General features: G+C 41.6%; 1 protein-coding gene across 2 annotated transcripts in view; it reads right to left on the reverse strand.

Moving 5' to 3' along the window:
• Positions 1-19,823, reverse strand: part of LOC140735108 (histone acetyltransferase KAT6A-like) — a 189,855-nt gene that overhangs the window by 28,513 nt on the left and 141,519 nt on the right. For both annotated transcript variants that reach the window (XM_073059905.1, XM_073059913.1), the window contains 5 exons: positions 15,332-15,473; positions 14,210-14,371; positions 9,625-9,718; positions 5,129-5,360; positions 1,000-1,180 (listed from right to left, as the gene is read on the reverse strand). In XM_073059905.1, coding sequence (XP_072916006.1) covers positions 1,000-1,180; positions 5,129-5,360; positions 9,625-9,718; positions 14,210-14,371; positions 15,332-15,473 — 811 coding nt within the window. The remainder of the gene's footprint in view (positions 1-999; positions 1,181-5,128; positions 5,361-9,624; positions 9,719-14,209; positions 14,372-15,331; positions 15,474-19,823) is intronic.

Here is a 19,823-nt window from a genome sequence, read left to right on the forward strand (position 1 = left end):
TAGGTCAAATCCATTAAAATGTACTCAACATTATGATAAATCTGCTTGGACAAGAGAATATTTGACCCATCCTTTACAAATTACAAATTCAATCGTGTTACATTTACATTCAATTCCCACACAAGTGAGGTCCATGTAAAATATCATTGCGTCTGCTGCCACCTGATGACAATGCAGCGCACTTACACATGCAGAGGGGATAAGATCAAACCCTATTTTTGCTAGATTCGGAGGAAATTATTGGAGTATTATGGTTCTGTATTGCAATATATTTAATTTAGGACAAGCACAACTGTGTGATAACTGAGGCCAAATTAAGTGGATTAAAGTTTAGGATGATAACTAGTAAATGTAGAGTCAGGTACAACATCTGCTTATTTAATGTGCAATTAAATAACCAAGTCCTCCAAGAGGACCACAAGCTTGTCGTGGTTTAGAAACCTGCATGCCTCAATGACGTGGAGGGCTATGTTGGCCAGAGTCAGGGCTTTAAGCTTTGGCTCTTGGTAGGGTCACCCATACCAAACAGATCAAAGATTTGAGGCCAGACTAAGAGTGGTCCACTAGTTCTCCAGGTTCGGGGGTTCAGCTCAGGGCTAACAACCCTGACTGGTAAAAACAAAATAGTTACGGAAACAGCAATAGAGAAGCCTTCTAAATCTGAGTACAACGGTATTCCTGAGTCTCCACCTAAGACTTGCATGACTGACAGTAGTCAAAACCGAGAGGAAGCTACTGACATGATGAGGGAAGTCCTGAACACCACCAGAGATGGAAGACCTTCATTGCTGCCCTAAACACCAGTGGCATAACGGGCAGCAAGTAAGTAAATAAATAAGTCACAGTTAACTCTCTAACAATTATGGTGCTAGTTCTATATCTGGTAAAGCTTGGCTCAGAGGGTATATATTAGCTGTCTGATGCATCAATGAGAAAGAGAATCAGAGAGCCTTTTTCCACTGCTTGACAAGAACACTGACTTGTCCTTTGAACAGTTACCTTTAATGCTGGAGTCTCTTCTTCCTCCTCTTCATCCTCCTCTTCCTCTGACACTACTGTGTTTGAAAAGATTAAAGGCGTCCATCGTAAGCTCTCAGGATCAACTTCAATCTGACGTGGATTAGCTTTGAGCTTTGCCATGTGCTCCTGGATCAGTTTTTCTCGACGGATGACCAGAAACCTTTAACGATTTAAGAAGAAACACATCAAAGGGTATTGTACAGCAGATGCACAATGAATTTTAGAACGCACCAGAGGACCACAACAGCAGGAGTATAGGTATGTAACTGTGCTTTTCGGTGTTGGCTATTTAGTCCAACAACATTTGCTTCAATTACTAAAAATATAAGCCATTAGCTGTTATTTATTTCTACTTCTGACAAGAAGGCTGAAGGAGGACATAATTGACGTTTATAAATTACAAGGGGATTAGATGTATTGTAGGTAGTAGGTAACTTTTCACCAATAGAGAGGGATTTTAAAATTAGAGGGGATAAGTTTGAAAGTGTAAAGGTTCAGAAGGATCCAAGAGGAAAGTTTCCACCCAAAGTATGACAGGAATATGGAAAGCATGCTAGAGTGGGTGGTGGAGCCAGGCACACAGTTTCTAAACAAGTATTTAAAAACACAATTATGGAAAGATGCTTGAAAGAAGGGTAGAACTGGCAACTTAGTGCAGAGGGTTAGCACAATGCTTTACTGTAGCAGAAACCCAGATTCAATTCCTGCTGCTCTCTGTAAAGAGTTTGCACGTTCTCCCCGTGAACCCGTGGGTTTCCTCCGGGTGCTCCGGTTTCTTCCCACAGTCCAAGGACGTACTGATTAGTCGGTTCACTGGTCATTGTAAATTGCTACAAGATTAGGCTAAGGTTGAACTGGGGGATTGCCAGGCGGAATGCTCTCCAAGGTCCAGAAGGGCCTATTTCGCACTGTATCAAAAATAAAATTGAGCATTTCAGGGTATACAAGTTTCAAGCCTGATAAGGGGGATTGCAAAAGGAGAGGGGAGATGCACTGCTGATTTGGGGTGACATAATGGCAGAGGATATCCTGAACTCATTATCTGTTTCAACTGATAGGATATACTCATACCAAATCATCTCTCTGACAGAGCGGAATCAATGAGCCAAATGGACTAATTTTGCTCTCATGTCTTATGGTCTAATTAAAGAATTATATTACTTTGTAGACTAGCCAATAGTCAATGAGGATTAGAGGAACAGACATGTAATCAAGTTGTTGAAAATGTAAAAGCAACCGGGTTCTGAGAGTGGGAATTTAAATTTTCCCAAAATAACTGGAGTAGGTTAAAGTTGGAAGTGAATTACAATATTGGAAAATGCATTGTCATGCACTTTGGTAGTAGAAATAAATGTGCGCACTATTTTCTAAACGGAGAAAATCCAAAATCTGAGATGCAATGGAACTTGGGAGTCCTTGTGCAGAACACCCTAAAGGTTATCTTGCAGGTTGAGTCAGTGCTGAAGAAGGCAAATGCAATGTTAGCATTCATTTCAAGAGATCTAGAATATAAGAGCAGGGATGCGATGCTGCGGCTTTATAAGGCACTGGTGAGGAATCGCCTTCAGTATTGCGAACAGCGAACAGTTTGGGGCTCTTCATATAAGAAAAGATGTGGTGGCATTGGAGAGGGTTCAGAGGAGGTTTACAAGGATGATTCTGGAAATGAAAGGGTTATCAAACAGGGAACATATGATGGCTCTGGGTCTGTACTCGCTGGAATTCAGAAGGATGGGGGGGGGGACCTCATTGTAACTTTTCGAATGGTGAAAGGCCTAGACAATGAAGGGGGGTGAGGGGAGAGTCTAGGGCAAGAAGGCACAGCCTCAGAATAGCGGGACATCCATTTAAAAGAGGGACGCGGAGAAATTATTTTCGCCAGAGGGTGGTGAATTTGTTACCAAATGCAGAAGTGAAGTCCAGGTCTTTTGGTGTTTTTAAGGCAGAGATTGACATGCTCTCGATTAGACACAGCATCAAATGTTACAGAGAGAAAGCTGGGGAGTGGGGATCAGCAGAAGAAAAAAAAGGATCAATCATGACAGAGTGGCAGAACAGACTCTATGGGCCAAATGGCCTAATTCTACTCTTATCTCTTATTGTCAGCACAGCATCATGGGCCAAAGGTCTGTACAGCGCTGTATTGTTCTACTGTATATGCTGTGACTAAGATCGCCTTAATGTAATAGGATTAGATGGGGTGGAGTTTGATAAGAGCATCTTAGAAAGTTTCTGAGACAGTACTACTAGATATTTGAGTGGTGGGATGGGGATACATCTCTACCAGATGAGATGCAAGGTGCTCCTTCTCTCCATTAGCCTGCAGGCCACCCTTGGGCAAAGTGTAGCACCTACTTAGCAACCCCACCCCCGACAATCAGGGTCATATGAAACCGTGGGAGCAGGAGGCGGATGGCTGTACGAGCAGCTGGTGAGTCTATCACAAGTCCTGGTTATGTGACCACAGATGCCAGGCTGACAACCTCTGATGAGTACCGATAACAGTTGGAGTCACCCACCTTGTAAAGACACTGCTCAGAAAAAGGCAGTGGCAAACCACTTCTGCAGAAAATTTTACCAACAGTCATGGTCAAAGACCATGATTGCCTATGTCATACGACAGGTCACGTAATGATGACTACTAGGGATGGGGCAGGAAATTGAAACTGGGAAGGTGATGAAAGTGTCAGTATGGAAACACTTTGGGAACAGTAACGGGAAAGGGGTAGGGCTGTTCCTTTTACTAACGTCTAGAATTGGGGGCAGAAGCATAAGATAGCACCTAGTGAAAGTAGATTAGGAGCAGATGCTTGCAGATAAAATGACAGTTGGTAAGAGGGTGTTGGTTAAAAGAAAGTTAATATGAGTTCAGGGCAAGATAAGAGAACCTTGACTGACAAAATATTTTGAGGATTTCATTCAGAAAAAAATAAGGAATAAATGGCAGGAGCACAGAATGTGCAGTAGACAAATTAAAGGAGGAAGAAAGGGCGGAAGGAATATCCTAGGCAAGTAAGAATAAGGAAAATCCTAAGACGTTATTTTTTTTAATTATTTAGAAATACAGTAGAGCAACAGAACCTTTTGGCCCAATGAGTACATGCCACCCAATTACACCCCCATGTGACCAATTAACCTACTAACCCATAGGTCTTTGGAATATGGGAGGAAACCCGAGCACCAGGAGGAATCCCACGGGGAGAATGTACAACAACGGGGATTGAACCCAGGTTGCTGGCACTGTAATTATGTAATGCTAACTGTTACGCTATGGCGCTGCCCCTAGTACTATTCTGCCAGCATTTCAGAAGCCAGAGGATGGAACAGGTTTCCAAATAGACCAAAGGGCTAATCTGTGTGCGGAGTTAGGGGATGTGCGCAAGGTCCTAAATAAATACATTATTCACCAAGGAGAAAGGCATGAAGAATAGTGAGTTCAGAAAGAGATGTGTGGATAATCTGGAAGGAGTCAGTATTAAGGAGATGTCATCAGATATGAGGGTTAATAAATCTCCAGGGCCAGATGTGATCTATCCTAGGCTGTTTTTCGGTGCAAGGGAAAAGACTGCTGTGACACTGTTGGAGAATTATCCTTCTGTTAACCCCAAGTGACCTGCCAGAAGACTGAAGAATAATAATTTATTCTAGTTTAGAGACAGTAGATGGGCAAAAAGCCAGCATGGACACGGTGGTCCAAAGAGCCCAACTCTATGCTGTACAACTCAATGATGGCATAGAAGGCTATCGACCAAGTGCTGATAAGCAGGATTGGTATATGCATTGACAGATATTGTGGGGCAAACAGCCAGTTTCTGTACAATACGACTCTATAACAACTTCTATTTATTTACAACCTTTTGAAAACCAGCATAAGACACCCTGCAAGTGCATCATTAAACAAAATTGGAACCGGACTACAAGGGAGATAAGAGGATTGAGAACCACAGGCTTGATCAGATAGGGAGACTTTAGAAATGGCTACTGAGTATTTAATCCACCACAAGCCAAAAATTGCTTGGTTTTACTGCTCACAGTATACTTTGTAGAAGGGGAGCAAGAAAAATCAATGAAAGAAAAGTCACTGATGAGCAGCGGGGCACTGACGTACCGGTCACTGCGGAACTGTAACATCTTTAGATGGTGGAGGATTGTGGTGATGTCCTGGGGGCAGATCCCTGTTAGTTTGCTGAGCTTCTTGATGCTAAGTAGCTTGTCATGGCATTGGTGAAGGCACTCCAAGATCACACTCTTCCAGTAGGCCATGTAAGAGAGTCGGCCCAGGTCAGACAGAGGCTTCTCTGGGGACCCAGCCTGGCCTTCCCGCTTCGAAAGCAAATAACCTGAGTACACAGAAGTTTCACATCAGTCAGTTTTCAAAAACAACTGTCAGACCTCAAACAAGAGCAGAAAAGCTGAGCCAAATTGACATTCAAAGAATCTAGCTTAATACATCAGCATTTTGCACACAAGGGATTCTGCACCACGGAAGGGAGGAAATGTGCTATTTAATGACCACAAAGTTACAGCGAATTGAAGAGGCCAGTCCTGCCTCAGACTTTATAAACTGAATTCAGCTATGACTTAGGTGCTGCAAAATGAACCACAGACAATAGAAATAAAGCATTCAATGAGTTAACACACAGTACATCCATTATCCACAGCTGGTTTACAATATGGCCCTGGCAAAAAACTGGGAACTAACTGTCCAACAGTCTCAGCTGCAAGTTCTACACACAGGGAATTGAAATAATAGGTCTGGCTGGTGTATTAGCTCCTGAATGAATAGCAGACAGGTGGAGGAGTAAGGAGCGATGTGTGAGGAAAGTGAGTGAGCTGTGGTCACCATATGCGGGGAGTAGAGGAATAATTGCAACGATGAGGAAAGTGATATCAGGCAGAGGAAAAGAAACAGCAGGAGACAGAGACAATAAAATCCGCCAATGCTAGAAATCCAAGCAACGCACACAAAATGCTGGAGGAACTCAGCCCACGCAGCATCTACGGAAAAGAGTAAACAGTCCACATTTCAGGCCGAGACCTTTCATCAGGACTCAAAACAGTCTAAGGGCAACAGAGATCCCAGAGGAGGAAAAGTAAGAGAAGGTTTCACTGAACTCCCATCGAAGGGAAGATATAAACTTCTTCAGGGTAGGCATCCCTGGAAGGGACTTCGCAGTAGTAGTAGTAGTAACACAAACACGATAAAACATGCAGATGCTAGAAATCCATACATAAAATTCTGGAGGAAATCAGCAGGCTAGGCAGCATCTATGGAGAAAGAGCAAACAGTCAACGTTTCGGGCCGAGACTCTTCATCAGGACTGATGACCCTTCCAGATGACAGGTCTTGGCCCGAAACGTCAACTGTTTACTCTTTTCCATAGATGCTGCCTGGCCTGTTGAGTTCCTCCAGCATTTTGTGTGTGTTGTCAGTAGCAGACAGAAGTGGAAGCGGATCAGAGAAAAGTCAGCACAAGGTAGAAAACAACAAAAGTAATTTACGAACTAGAGAGGGTTGAACAAGGAGTGGGAAAACAGAAGACAGATGAATGAAGATGTGGAAAGGTGTTTTTTTTCGTCTGTGAAAAATCACTATTGTATTCATTTATTTCTTTATTTTTTCCTTTTTTTAACACTACAAACTGCTTTGCAGTCTGGAGATATGGTGAAACTGTCACAACCAGCAGTCTAACATGTTAAAACACTTTCACAAGACAAGCACTCCATTCTGAATGACTTAGAAAGTGGGCTTGTTTGTGAATATTGTTAAAATTTGGCTCACTCTTTCCAGTACAGAGCAACCTGTGGAAGGAAAACCAATGTCAATATACAATTGCCCTCATACTTTCCAACTACAAGACAGCATATGCCACTTATAAAATGCCAACTTTCCAAAGCATTTACTGGATGAAATTTGATGAAGACTCCACAGAAATTGTCGGAAGCCAATGATTACATTTCATCTTTATTCCCTGAGAAACCTGATTGCTCAATTCAGTGATAAATAAATTCAGGTCACTTTTGTCCTGTTTTATCATAGTCTGGGGGAAAAATATTTTTGGTATCTCTATATTGTTTTGATGGTGCTCCTTCATTCTAGCTTGGATTTTGCACTGAGTTTCTTTGCTGGCAGCAGTTGATTGTTGTAAAGAAAATTAGTCAACCTTCTCCTATCATCCTAAGGGTTTAAACATGTTTAAGATCTATGTGTGTAATCTTATCAGGTCCCATTTGCATTTCCTGTACAGCTGTGTTGCAGTACAGTGAGGTTTGAGGTAAAGATTTTATTCTAGGCAAAGGTCGTTTACTGGATGTTCACACATGGGCAACAGTCCTCCGATAACATATAACCTTGTTACACATAACCTTAGAGGAGATTTTGCAATGCTTTGTCAGAAAGTGTGCAGCTGAACCAGATCATTCTCTGGCAGCAAAAAAATGGAGACACAAAAGACAACAGATGCTGGAAATCTGGAGTAACAAACAAAGGCAGTGGAAAAGTACAGAGGGTTAGGCAGCATCTATGAAGGGAAATGGACAATCAATATTCCATCTGTAAGGGTCTTGATCAGGGGTTCCCAACCTTTTTTATACCATGGACCAACACCATTAAGCAAGGGGTCTTGGTAACTCCTGGTCTTGATCCAAAACATCCATAGATGTTGCCTGACCTGTTGAGTTCCTCCAGTGCATTTGTGTGTTGACAGAAGAATCAATTTATGCTTTCAGTCATGCTTATGTAGCCTGTCACATGGCACATGTGTATTCAACTCTTCCTTTTCACCATTTTTAAGGGTCTGCTTCATCTGGATCTCCACATAAGGTATGGCATTAAGAATGTGCCTTACACTCAGTACTTGTGCAGAGGGTAAACATTTCAAAAGAGGACTTTCACACAATTTTTGTCTCTGGAGGGAATTGGTTAGGTACATTTTGCTGGACATAGGCAGGCATCCATGGAAATACAAAATGGTTTAAGAAGTGAGGACTATTACTGAACTTAACAAGTGGTGTATTTTCTGCAATTGCTTACAACTCGAAGAAAATTTAATTAAATCTAATGGTCTTGATCACCTACAGCAGGGTTCCCCAACCTGGGGTCCACGGACCCCTTGCTTAATTGTATTTGTCTATAGCATTAAAAAAAGTTGAAAACCCCAGCCTATTGGATAAACCAAAGTTCTGTCATTGTAATCTAGTATCCAACATTCATTCTGCTCTAATATTATGAATGATGCAAGTAAACAGAACATATATAAGATAGAACATACAAGGTCAAGACTCAAGCATAAAATAAAATGTTTCTGAATTTAATTATGATTGTGCATATTGCTCCAAGTTCAAGAATAGTCATAGAAGAGTACAGCACAGGGACAGGCCCTTTGGCCCATCTGATCAATAACAAACCATTTAAACTGCTTACTCCCTTCAACTTGCACAAGGACCATAGCCCTCCATTCCCCTGCCATCTAAGCTTCTCTTCAATGCTGAAATCAAAATTGCATCCACCACTTGCACTGGCAGCTTATTCCACACTCTGACCACCTTGTAAGTGAAGAAGTTCCCCTGATGTTGCCCTTAAACCTTTCACACTTAACCCATGACCTCTAGTTGCAGTCCCACACAACCGGAGTAGAAAAAGCCTGCTTGTATTTACCCCTCATAATTTTGTATACCTCTATCAAATCTCCCCTCGGTCTTCTATGTTCAAGGGAATGAAGTTCTAGCCTATTCAATCTTTCCTTATAACTCAAGTCCTCCAGTGCCAGCAACATCCTTGTAAATTATCCCGACTCTTTCAATCTTATTTATATCTTTCCTGTAGGTCGGCGACCAAAGCTGCAGACAGCACTCCAAATTAGGCCTTACCAATGCCTTATACAACATCAACATAACATCTCATAATATTTTGATCAATGAAGACCAAGCTTTCTTTGTGACCCTGCCTACCTGTAATGCCACCTTTAATGAACTCTGGACCTATATTCCCACATCTCTTTGTTCTACCACACTCCTCAGTACTCTGCTGCTCACTGTGTAAGACCTACCCTGATTGGTCCTCCCAAAGTGCAATATCTCACACCTGTCAGCATTAAATTCCATCTGCCATTTTTCAGCCCATTTGTCCAGCTGGTCCAGATCCTACTGCAAGCTTTGATAGTCTTCCTCGCTGTCCACTACACACCAAATCTTGGCGTCATCCATCATCCAGATCATTGATGTGGATGACAAACAACAATGGACCCAGCACTGCACTAGTCACAGGCCACCAGTCAGAGAGACAACCATCTACTATCAATCTCTGGCTTCTCCCACAAAGCGAATGTCTAATATGGTTTTGGGTTTGTAGGAACCTAAAAACCTTAAAATGACACTAATCAAAAACTCTAACAAATGTCAGCTACCTGTATTCTGGGATATGTTATTGAACTTAAGGCTGTTGCTCAGATTTATTCCAATTGCTTAGAATGGAACTACATTCAATACTTCAAACACTGCCTTATGCATGGGGGGTACATATCACTTGTCACTTATTCAGGATTTGATCACAGCTCTTTATAAAGAAAAGGTTTTCATAAATTTGCTACAAGAATATTCACTTACTGAAGTCAATGAGAAACCTTCCATATCCCTTCCTCTGGTACTGGGGAAGGATCATGATACAGGACACATTGTATTTCTGCTGGCAATGCTTCTCCTGAAATGGAAGGGAGAAGTAATTGGGGAAAAAAAAAGAACATTAGCAAAAAAACAAATATAGAGAGTGCACATTAACGGATACTAACACCCCAGGTTAATTCCCAAGTTTTATTGGATATGAGTTCAAAGTTTGCCATAAAATTATCAGCTTTCTACCCCCAACTATCCTCCAAATGGTTTGTGGCATTTTACAATGTAACATCTTTGCCATAAAAACAATATGTACAGATAATTTATTACAGAATTCTCCAGCTCCAGGAATAATGTTCTTTCTGGGTTTACATAAATTAGAAACAAACATTTCCTTTTCTAAAAATAATTACTGAGTGCAATTTCTAGTTTTGGCCCAGTAGATTTCTAAGTAGTTCTGTGCACCCAAAGGCTTGTGGACAGCAGCAATAACTGGCAGCAATAATGAGCATCCTGCTGTGATCTAACTTGCATAATTTCCCTGCTTTGATGTTCTTTGTGTAGACTAAAAAACAAAAAGCATCCTGTAATGTATCTTTAACCAACTCATTATTATGTCCTGCTATCTTTTAGGATTTGTGGATAGTTCTTCTGTTTCCCTACACTCTCAGTAATCTCCTGTTTATTATATACACACAGCGGTCACTGTATTCTGTACACCTGTTTGTTAATGCAAATATCTAATCAGCCAATCCTATGGCAACAATCATGCATAAAGGCATGCAGACATGGTCAAGAGGTTTAGTGGTTGTCCAGACCAAACATGAGAATGGGGAAGAAATGTGATCCAAGTGACTTTAACTGCAGAATGGCTGCTGGCACCAGACAGGGTAGTTGGAGTATCTCAGAAACCACTAAATCACCCAGGGCATTTCTAGTGTTTACAGAAAATTATATGAAAAACAAAAAAAAACAATGAACAGCAGTTCTGTGGGTGAAAGCACCTCATTAGTGAGAGAGGTCAGAGGAGAATGGTCAGACTGGTTCAAACTCACAGCAACTCAAATAACCATGCATTACAGAATGTCAAACCTTGAAGTGGATGGACTACAGCAGCAGAAGACCAAACTAGGTTCAAATCCTGTACCTGATAAAGTGGCCACTGAGTGTATATTCCCATATTATATAGTCCCGAGGGTTGAAGCATGAGGAGCATTTGATAGCTCTGGGCCTGCATTTGTTGGAGTTTAGAAGAAAGAGGGGGATATCCCATTTAAACCCATAAAATACTGAAAGGCCAATACAGAGTGGGCATGGGAGTACATTTCCAATAGTCATGGAGTCAAACACCATGGGGCCATTCTTTAGCAAACACCATTCTTTAGCCAAAGGGTGGTGAATCTGTGAAATTCATTGGCACAGACAGCTGTGGAGACCAAGTCTCTCCACCTCTATTTAAAACAGAGGTTGATAGGTGCTTGATTAGTAAGGGTACCAAAGGTTATGGGGAGAAGACAAGAGGAGGTGGAGGAGACTCAATGGGCCAAATGGCCTCCTAATTCTGCTCCTATGTCTTATGGTCCTGTCATGTTCCAACTTACACAATACATCACCTCACACTTCTCAGGGTTAAATTTTATTTGACACTCATCTAACTACTGATTATACAATCTATATCTCATTACAGTCCACAGCTTTCCTCCTCACTGCGGACAACAAAGCCAAATTTGTAACATGTGCAAACTTCCTTATGCCTGTGCAATGAAATCTAGCTTATTAATATCTAATTCAAAGAGTAAGGGTTTTATCCCCAATACTAATAGCACCCAGTGACAAAAGTTTCCTTTGCTTCCTGTCACTGGGCCAGTTCTGGATCCAATTTACTATTCTCTGGGACCCAAGGGTTGTCATCCTATATAATAATTTGCTGTGTGGAACCCTGTCAACAGCCTCACTAAAATCCAAGTAGACTACATCACACATTACTCTTGTTGAACTCTCCTTGTTACTTTTACAACAAATTCAATCAGATTAGCAGGCCTTTAGTACCCTGGCTTCATTTATGGCTTTCTAAATTTAGCTTTATACAGCTTTAATAATGTGCCCAAAAATGAAGTTAAACTACATGGCAGGTTAATTGATTATTCTTTCTTCTTTTTCTAAATAAAAGAATAACATTCTTCTAATACTCTGGAAACACTCCTATACTCAGTAAAGATTAAAAATAGTAAGAACCTCTTCAATTTTCTCCTCTTACTTACTTTAATAGCTTGGCATAGATTCATTTCAACTGGGTGTGATGATTTATAACTACTGAAGACCCTAAATGTGTTAATACTTTCTATCCTACTATATGAATCCATTCCAATATTTTGTCCACTTTCTCATTAAAAGTGATAGACTGCCTTCTTCTTAAAACAAACACCATGGTATGGTAGCACAGCGGTTAACACAACACCAACTCTGTAAGGGGTCTGTACATTCTCCCTGTGACAACGTGGGTTTTGCTCAGGTGGTCAGGCTTCCTCTCATATTCTGAAGATGTACCTTTAGGGTCAGTGAGTTGTGAGCAAGCTATGCTGGTGCCGAAAGCACAACAATACTTGCGGGCTTGCTCAGCATAATCCTGGCTGACTTGATTTTACACAAATGATGCATATCACTATTCTTTTGATGTATATGTGACAAATAAAGCTAATCCAGATTCTTTAATCTTTAATCATACACAACTTTTTGTGGTTCCTATGAGCATCTATTCTTACCTAGTCATACTATTGCTTTCTAAACTCATGTCTTTTTACCGCCATGCTTCAATAAGAGCTAAAATAATTTATCAGCTTCTGTTTGTGCCTTCAACCAATCTGCCCCATTCACTTCAGCACAGTTTGGGTCCATTTTTGTCATACTTTGCTATTTTTTGTTTGTTCGGCCTTGCATTCCCAGGTCTGCTTTGCCCTTTCTGGATCCATGCTAAGCTTTAGCATTCCAATGCCCCATGCTAATTTAAATCTCCTCAACAATGCTGACAAGTTAGGTCGCAACCGTAGAAAGCATTAAGTGCACCAAGTTCCTGGGAGTTCATATCACAGATGACCTCACCTGGCCCGTCAATATCAGCTTCCTGAATAAGAAGGCACAGCAATGCCTTCACTTCCTGAAGAGATTGAGCAAGTGAGGCTCCCCTTCTCCACCCCACCCCCATCATAACTAAATTTTCCAGGAGCACCATTGAGAGTGTCCTGACAAGCTGCAACTCCATATGGTATAGGAACAGCAATGCACTGGACTGGAAGTCCCTACAAACAATTGTGAGAGCGGCTGAGAGGGTCATAAGGGTCTCCCTACCACCAATTGGGGACATTTATCAGGAGCACTGTGTACGCAGGCCCTTAGTATTATCAAGGATCCCACACATCCATCCAGCATCCGCTTTGACATTCTACCATCAGGCAGGATACCCCGATGCTTAAAAACAAGAACGGTCAGGATGGGAAACATCTTCTTGCTGCATCGCATTTGAATGTCACCAGATAATTTGTACCGAACCCTACAGTATTTAATTTATGCACTTTACTTTGTTTATCCATACATAATTCATTTATAGATTTAATTCTTACATTCTAAGTTATTGTGTGTTACATGTGTGTTAATGAGTACCACTGTGCTTTACACCCTGGTTTGGGAAAACATTGTCTCGTTTGGCAGTATACATATATATAGTTAAAAGACAATAAACTTGACTTGATTTGTTGAGATGTAATGAGCCTGGCTGTAGAGGTCTCGCCCTCCTAAGGATCAGTGGAGAAAGACGGTGTCACTCACAATGTGTCAGAAGCTGCAGAGAGGTAACCCCAAGTAGTCAAGGTTGAGATAATGAATAACTTTGACCTGACTGCCTCAGAAGCCACAACAGAGCAGAAGGCCAGCCAAATGGAATTCCGAACAATGGGATAGGAGGACTGGAAAAGGATACTGGAGATGCAGAAGTCAATGAAACTAAGTGTAATCTTTTTTCTAAAAATGGTAGGGGATTAAAAAATCATAAAACAGCTCATCACCCAAGGTAGGAACTAGTAAATCTCCAATGGCTTTTTTTAATGTCCGGTCTGGGGCAAGGCATGAGCTTAAAAAACATTTGAAGGGGCCAGTGTTGTGGGCTTTCGTAGACATACAGGAAGCCTAATACTGGAATCAGCTAGAACTCTTGCCACTGCCTTGGACATGACAATGGTGGTCACAGAACAATGAGTTCAGCAACAAACTGACAAAATGAGCTAAGTTATTACCTAACACAGGACTGGTTTCAGAAAGTTGTGGAGCTCAATGCCAGAACTTCTACCGAAAGGATCAAGACAATAACTAGAATCAAAAACATGTTGTGAAAATTAAGTGACGTAATCATGAGAAAAATGGAAGGCCATTTGGGAGGGAAGGGTTACATTGATTTTACAGTAGGTTAAAAGGTCGGCACAACATGGTGGGCCATAGGGCCAGTACTATGCTGCAATGTCCTATGACAATTACCTGTTGTCTTGCACTGTCGGTTTATTAGCTTCCAGTAAACACAGCAGGGACTCACCTTGGAGAAGTAGCCCACAAGATGACAGCCCTTGGTGTCGTTCTGAGTCAGCACATAGAAGAGGAAGGGCTCAACATCATAATACAAGGTCTTGTGGTCAAGGAACAGCTTGGCCAGTAGACAAAGGTTCTGACAGTATATGGTGCTGATGTTCCCATCCACCTATAATTAAAAGATAATTGATGGAAAAATTATTTTAGATTAGGTCGGTTCCTCTTCAAGGAGGAAGAGCACTTGATTATCAAAGACACTTCTAGAAACAACTGTCATTCAAAGGATTTATTTTGGGAGACAAGATGGTTGAAAATTTTAACTTGCTGAAATTAACTCACTGAAGTTGTCTCTACAAAGAAAGGAATCATTAAAATTATTTCTACAGAACAGTCCCTGGAAATTTAATTTATTTCCAATGAAAAACAAACCAAACTGGAGCTCTCATTGAATTCAAAAACATCCAGCAACTTAATAGTAGTTTCAATTTTATAGTATAATGATGCAATGTCTTTCAAGTTTTGAAGATAGTTGACGTTGATTGGATTACATACATTGTGGAGGGAAAACCATGTGTTATGAAGGTGAGGAAAGAGTGTAATTTGCAGTGGGCAGAAGATAGGGAAAGGAAAGAAGGTAGGGAGGTTGGGGAAGCATTGTGGCTAAAGGGGAAACAGAGATGGGCCTGTGGGGACAGGACTGGGAAGTACAAGAGCTTGTTTTAGGGAGATTGAAGGGACAATCAGAAGGAGATTGACAGAAAGTCTACTGTGCAGATAGAGTTTGTGACGGGTGTGTGTCTTTGTATGCTTGCACATGGACGTGTGGTTTGTGTGAATTAATGTGCAGGACTTTTGCACACATGTGCATTTGTGGCGTGTGCCTGCTTGCCTTTGGGGAGGGGTGTGAGACTAAAATACAGATGTATACCTCTGTGTGGGTGTATGGTGGTTTTTGCTTTAAATGGACAGTTACAAGTACCATTGCCTGGAAGCACAGAAACAGCACCCAAAAACTATTCGGAATACAGTTATCTTGAGTGTTAAACTGTGTCACAGTCTGACCTCTGCATTATAATTCAGTAGCTCCATGGCGGACCCATTTCATGGAAGTCAAAACCATGAAACTTACTTCAAACACAGAGATGTTGTCTTTCCTGTAAATCTCATTTGCTGGTGGGTGAAACCAATTGCATTTCTTCATGTGTTGCTGCAAAATGCTTTTGCTCTTCATGTACTTCAGGCAAAATTCACACAAGTATAACTTCGGCAGCCTGTGAGAGACAGATGCAGAGATAAGGACACCGCCACAAAAAATATGCTCCAAAATCCAACCTGCTATCATGCTACCCATCCTCCCATAACACTAATTATTTTATGTGTAGATCCAATGAGTACATTTAGACACAAATCTCCTGCCTACTCACAAACACAAGAGATTCTGCAAATGCTGAAAATCCAGAGCCACACAAAATGTTAGACAAACTCAGCAGGTAAGGCAGCATTTATGGAGAGAATAAACAGTTGATCTTTTGGGCTGAGAACCTTCAAAAGGACTACCTATTTCATTACCACCATGTGTCGAATAGTTTAATTTAAAACCCTGAAATGATGCCTTTCAATGCAATGTACTTGCTCCTTTCTAGATATAAGCTGTTTCATCACACAAATGCATTCTGAGAGAAACAGCACCAATGTTCCAAATTGCTCAAAACCAACTGTTTTAAGCCCACAAAACCATTACATCTTAGCAGGATTATATTTGTACCCTACTTGGTGCTGCCTCAGTAATTTACCCTTATGTCCTCAGTTCATATACCCCATTGAATTTAAAAAGAAAATCCTGCTCCAATTGTGTGGGCTGGGAACCTCTCCATTGTAATTCACTGATATGTTGGGATATGAGTGATCTGGAATCCTAGCAATGAACTCCAGTCGGCAAGTAGGACAGCAATCAATTGTCCAGTAGTTCAATGTGGAGATGCTGTTTGTAAGGACTTGGTGTTGGGCATATGGAGACTGCCTGTGCGATGCCTCAGTTTCAAGACATGAGGTTCAGAGCTAAACACGGTCAGGCACACTGAACGTTTCCATCACTGGGGACTGACAGTGCCATTGAGAAATCTCTGGACTGGGTTAAGCTCTGGAGGCAAACAAAGAGATGGGGAGAGACAGCAGACCCGTCACATCCAGTGTTGTCATATCTAGGGAATTATATCTGTGGAGCAACTGCTTCAGGCCTCCTAGTACAGTAATGGCCCTTGTTCACCATGTTGGCTAGGGTGCAGCCTCAAGCCCCACATCTCAGTGTTGAGCAGACACACTGCTCTCCTGGCCTGCTCGACACTAGCCGGCACTGACTGGCTCTCCAGCCAGAGCCAGTAGCAATGCATTACATTGGGAGCGCCAGTGGAAAGCAGTGCTTCATGCCTGGTTCCCACTACTGTAGTGAGGAGAGCATCCAGTTCATAATGTGAGCATGATCACTCTTCAGTAGATGCCAATAGTGCTCTCATTCCTGGAAGCACAACACGATATAGTCTTAAGATCCTTCTGTGTCACCACTCCCACCATGCAGATCAATGGGAAGGAGGTATTGCTATTGATTAAGCAATACACTACTGTCATATACACCCAGTGGCCACTTTATTACGTATCTCCTGTACCTAATAAAGTGACCACTGAGTGAATGTTTGTGGGCCTCTGCAGCTGTAGTCCATCCATTTCAAGGTTCAACATGTGCCTTCAGAGATGCTCTTTCACACACTACTGCTGTTGTAGCACACGGTTATTTGAGTTGCTGTTGCCTTCCTGTCAGCTTGAACCAATTTGGCCGTTTTCCTGACACCTCTCATTAGCAAGCTGTTTTCACGCACTGAACTGCTGCTCACTGTTTTTTTTGTTTATAGCAACTCTAGAGACTGTTGTGTGTGAAAATCCCAGGAGATCAGCAGTTTCTGAGGTACTCAAACTACCCCATCTGGCACCAACAATCATTCCATGATCAAAGTCACTTAGGTCACAATTTGTACCCATTCTTTAAAAACTGAACCTCTTGACCATGTCTGCATACTTTTATGCATTGAGTTGCTGCCACATGATTGGCTGATTTTCATTAATGAGTAGGTGTACAGGTGTACCTAATAGTGGCCTCTAAGTGTACTCAAGGCTCAAATGTCACATATGCATAAGATGTGGGTTTACTGAATATACTGTATGTATTTCATTCTCATTATTTTTCCTTACCACATGGAAGGCCATGTAGTGCACTTCATCTCTGTTAACTCCCTCACAGTTCTCCGACCATCCACCTGCACTAGAATCAGTGTACAGTGACCAACTAACCAGCCAACCTGCAGGTCATCTGGGATTTGGAAGTAAATCAGAGCAATTGGGAAGCCCATGAGGTCTCAGAGAGAACATGCTAACCCCACGCAGGCAGCACCCAAAGATCAAACCTTGGTCACTGGAATCATGAGGCAGCAGCATGAACTGGTGAGCCACTGGGCCAAAACTGGGGTGACTGAATTTAATGGAAGTGCACACAGACATTGCCAACACGCAGGAAGCCAGTTGAACTCAAAGATATCAACCTCGTATTCAATAAACAGGATTTAACAGGTGTCTACCATAGACAATAAAGAGAACCCTACAATACATGAACAGATTTCCCTTAGCTGCTGTTAATTCTGTTATAGTGTAGAATGTGACTTCAGGCACCCAAAATGCTAGTTCTTTACTTTACAAACCTATTTACAGTTTGTCACCTCAGAACTACTGAAGTTTCCAATAATGTGATACATCTCTGTCAGTAAACACTTTCAGTAACTGTGAGACTAAATACATTGTTATCTATATACTGATATCAAGAATAAAGATAAATCCACTGTATATGGAATCATTACCTAACAAAACAGCTTGAACTTAGCCAATAACATCAGATTCTCAATATTCATCATCATGTGTCATGTCATATGACATAGACTATCATGGCTATGATTGTTCTTGGCAAATTTTTCGACAGAAGTGGTTTGCCATTGCCTTCTCCTGGGCTGTGTCTTTACAAGATGGGTGATCCCAGCCAATATCAACACTCTTGAGAAACTGACTGCCTGGCATCAGTGGTCACACAACCAGGGCCTGTGAAATACACCAGCTGCTCATACAACCATCCACCTCCTGCTTCCATGGCTTCTTTCACTTGACTGTGATCGAGAGGGCAAAGCAAGTGCTACACCTTTACCAAGGGAGGCTATCGGACGAAGGAGCACCTTTCACCACCTTTGGTAGAGACACATCTCTGCCCCACCACCTCAGCCAATAAATATGGCGAGAAGAAGTGACTGAATCCATTCAGCTGAACAGACACAAGCAGAACCACAGTTCAGTTGTAAAACATCCTTTCAGGACAGCTAAACAATCACACCTAACCCTCCACCTTCTCTTTTCTTTCTCTGCTTGACAAATCAATCTTGCTGCATGTTGACCATCTGTGCGTCTGCTGTCACTCAACATTCTGAGGTAGACTGATCAGCTGGCTTGTATTTATGACAGAAAACCACTGCCTCCCTCCGTTTATTGCTAGTTGAGGCTGGCAGGGACTGTGATTCTATTTCCTCGGCTCAGGATTGCAAACACCGGATACTGGTGTATGCCTGGTGTTCAGAACTGCAAAGAGCCAATACTCTGAGGAATAAATTGAGGGGATTAAATCGAGAAGAAAATCGTACCACATTAAAGAGATTTTTTTTATTTTCCCAAAACAAATTGGTTCAATTTAATTAAATACACCAACTGACAACACTTTAAAGTACTGATATCAAGGACAATAGACGGTACTTGCTTTGACAATATCAGCAAGGGTATGGCCATTTTTGCATGTTAAAGGCTTGATTTGCTGTAATAAGGCTGGGAGCTGCAATTCATTAGTTATACCACTATCTACTAATGGGCACAATCAGTGTTGCAGCATACTTCAATACTGATAAAGGAGATCGCAACCTAATTTAACCACTCGGTTGTGTCTCTTTGATTTAATGAGCTCTTTATACCTTATTTCAACATAAAATGCATTGGAGCGCTGATGATGAGCCTCATTAAAGCACACTGCAACGGACAAACAGAAAATGTGTGACAAGGGATTGGCGTATAATGAGCTAAATGCTCAGTGTTCAGGGTAATGAAAACCATCAGTATTGTATGTTTAAGTGGTAAGATCATGAATTCCTGAGAGCAGGATTTAATTTGAAGTACTGAGATCCAACATTGAGTGAGTAAGTGGCAAGCGGCTCTATGTAAGCACAATACAAGTGACAGGGAAAGGATTTGGTCCATTGTGCACACCTAGAAATTGCTGCGGTTTGAATAGTTAAAGCTACAGAGGGAATCGGCAGCCAGCACTGGTAAACAAGCTGCTTTCTGCCCAATCAGAAATAGCTTGCCTGCTAGGGTAATGGCTTGTAAGATTACTTGGAGCTGAACAATTAAATATCCCAGCCCTCGGCAAGGTTTCATTTGTAAAAAAAAATCAGTTCACAGTGCCCAGAGGATCACTAAGTTTCCCGCAGGGGGTTGATTTGCTTCCTGTAGAGTAACCATCATTTTTGATTCAAGATTACTGCACT

This window comes from Hemitrygon akajei, chromosome 1, assembly GCF_048418815.1.
Source record: "Hemitrygon akajei chromosome 1, sHemAka1.3, whole genome shotgun sequence".
In the NCBI taxonomy this organism is placed as follows: domain Eukaryota; kingdom Metazoa; phylum Chordata; class Chondrichthyes; order Myliobatiformes; family Dasyatidae; genus Hemitrygon; species Hemitrygon akajei.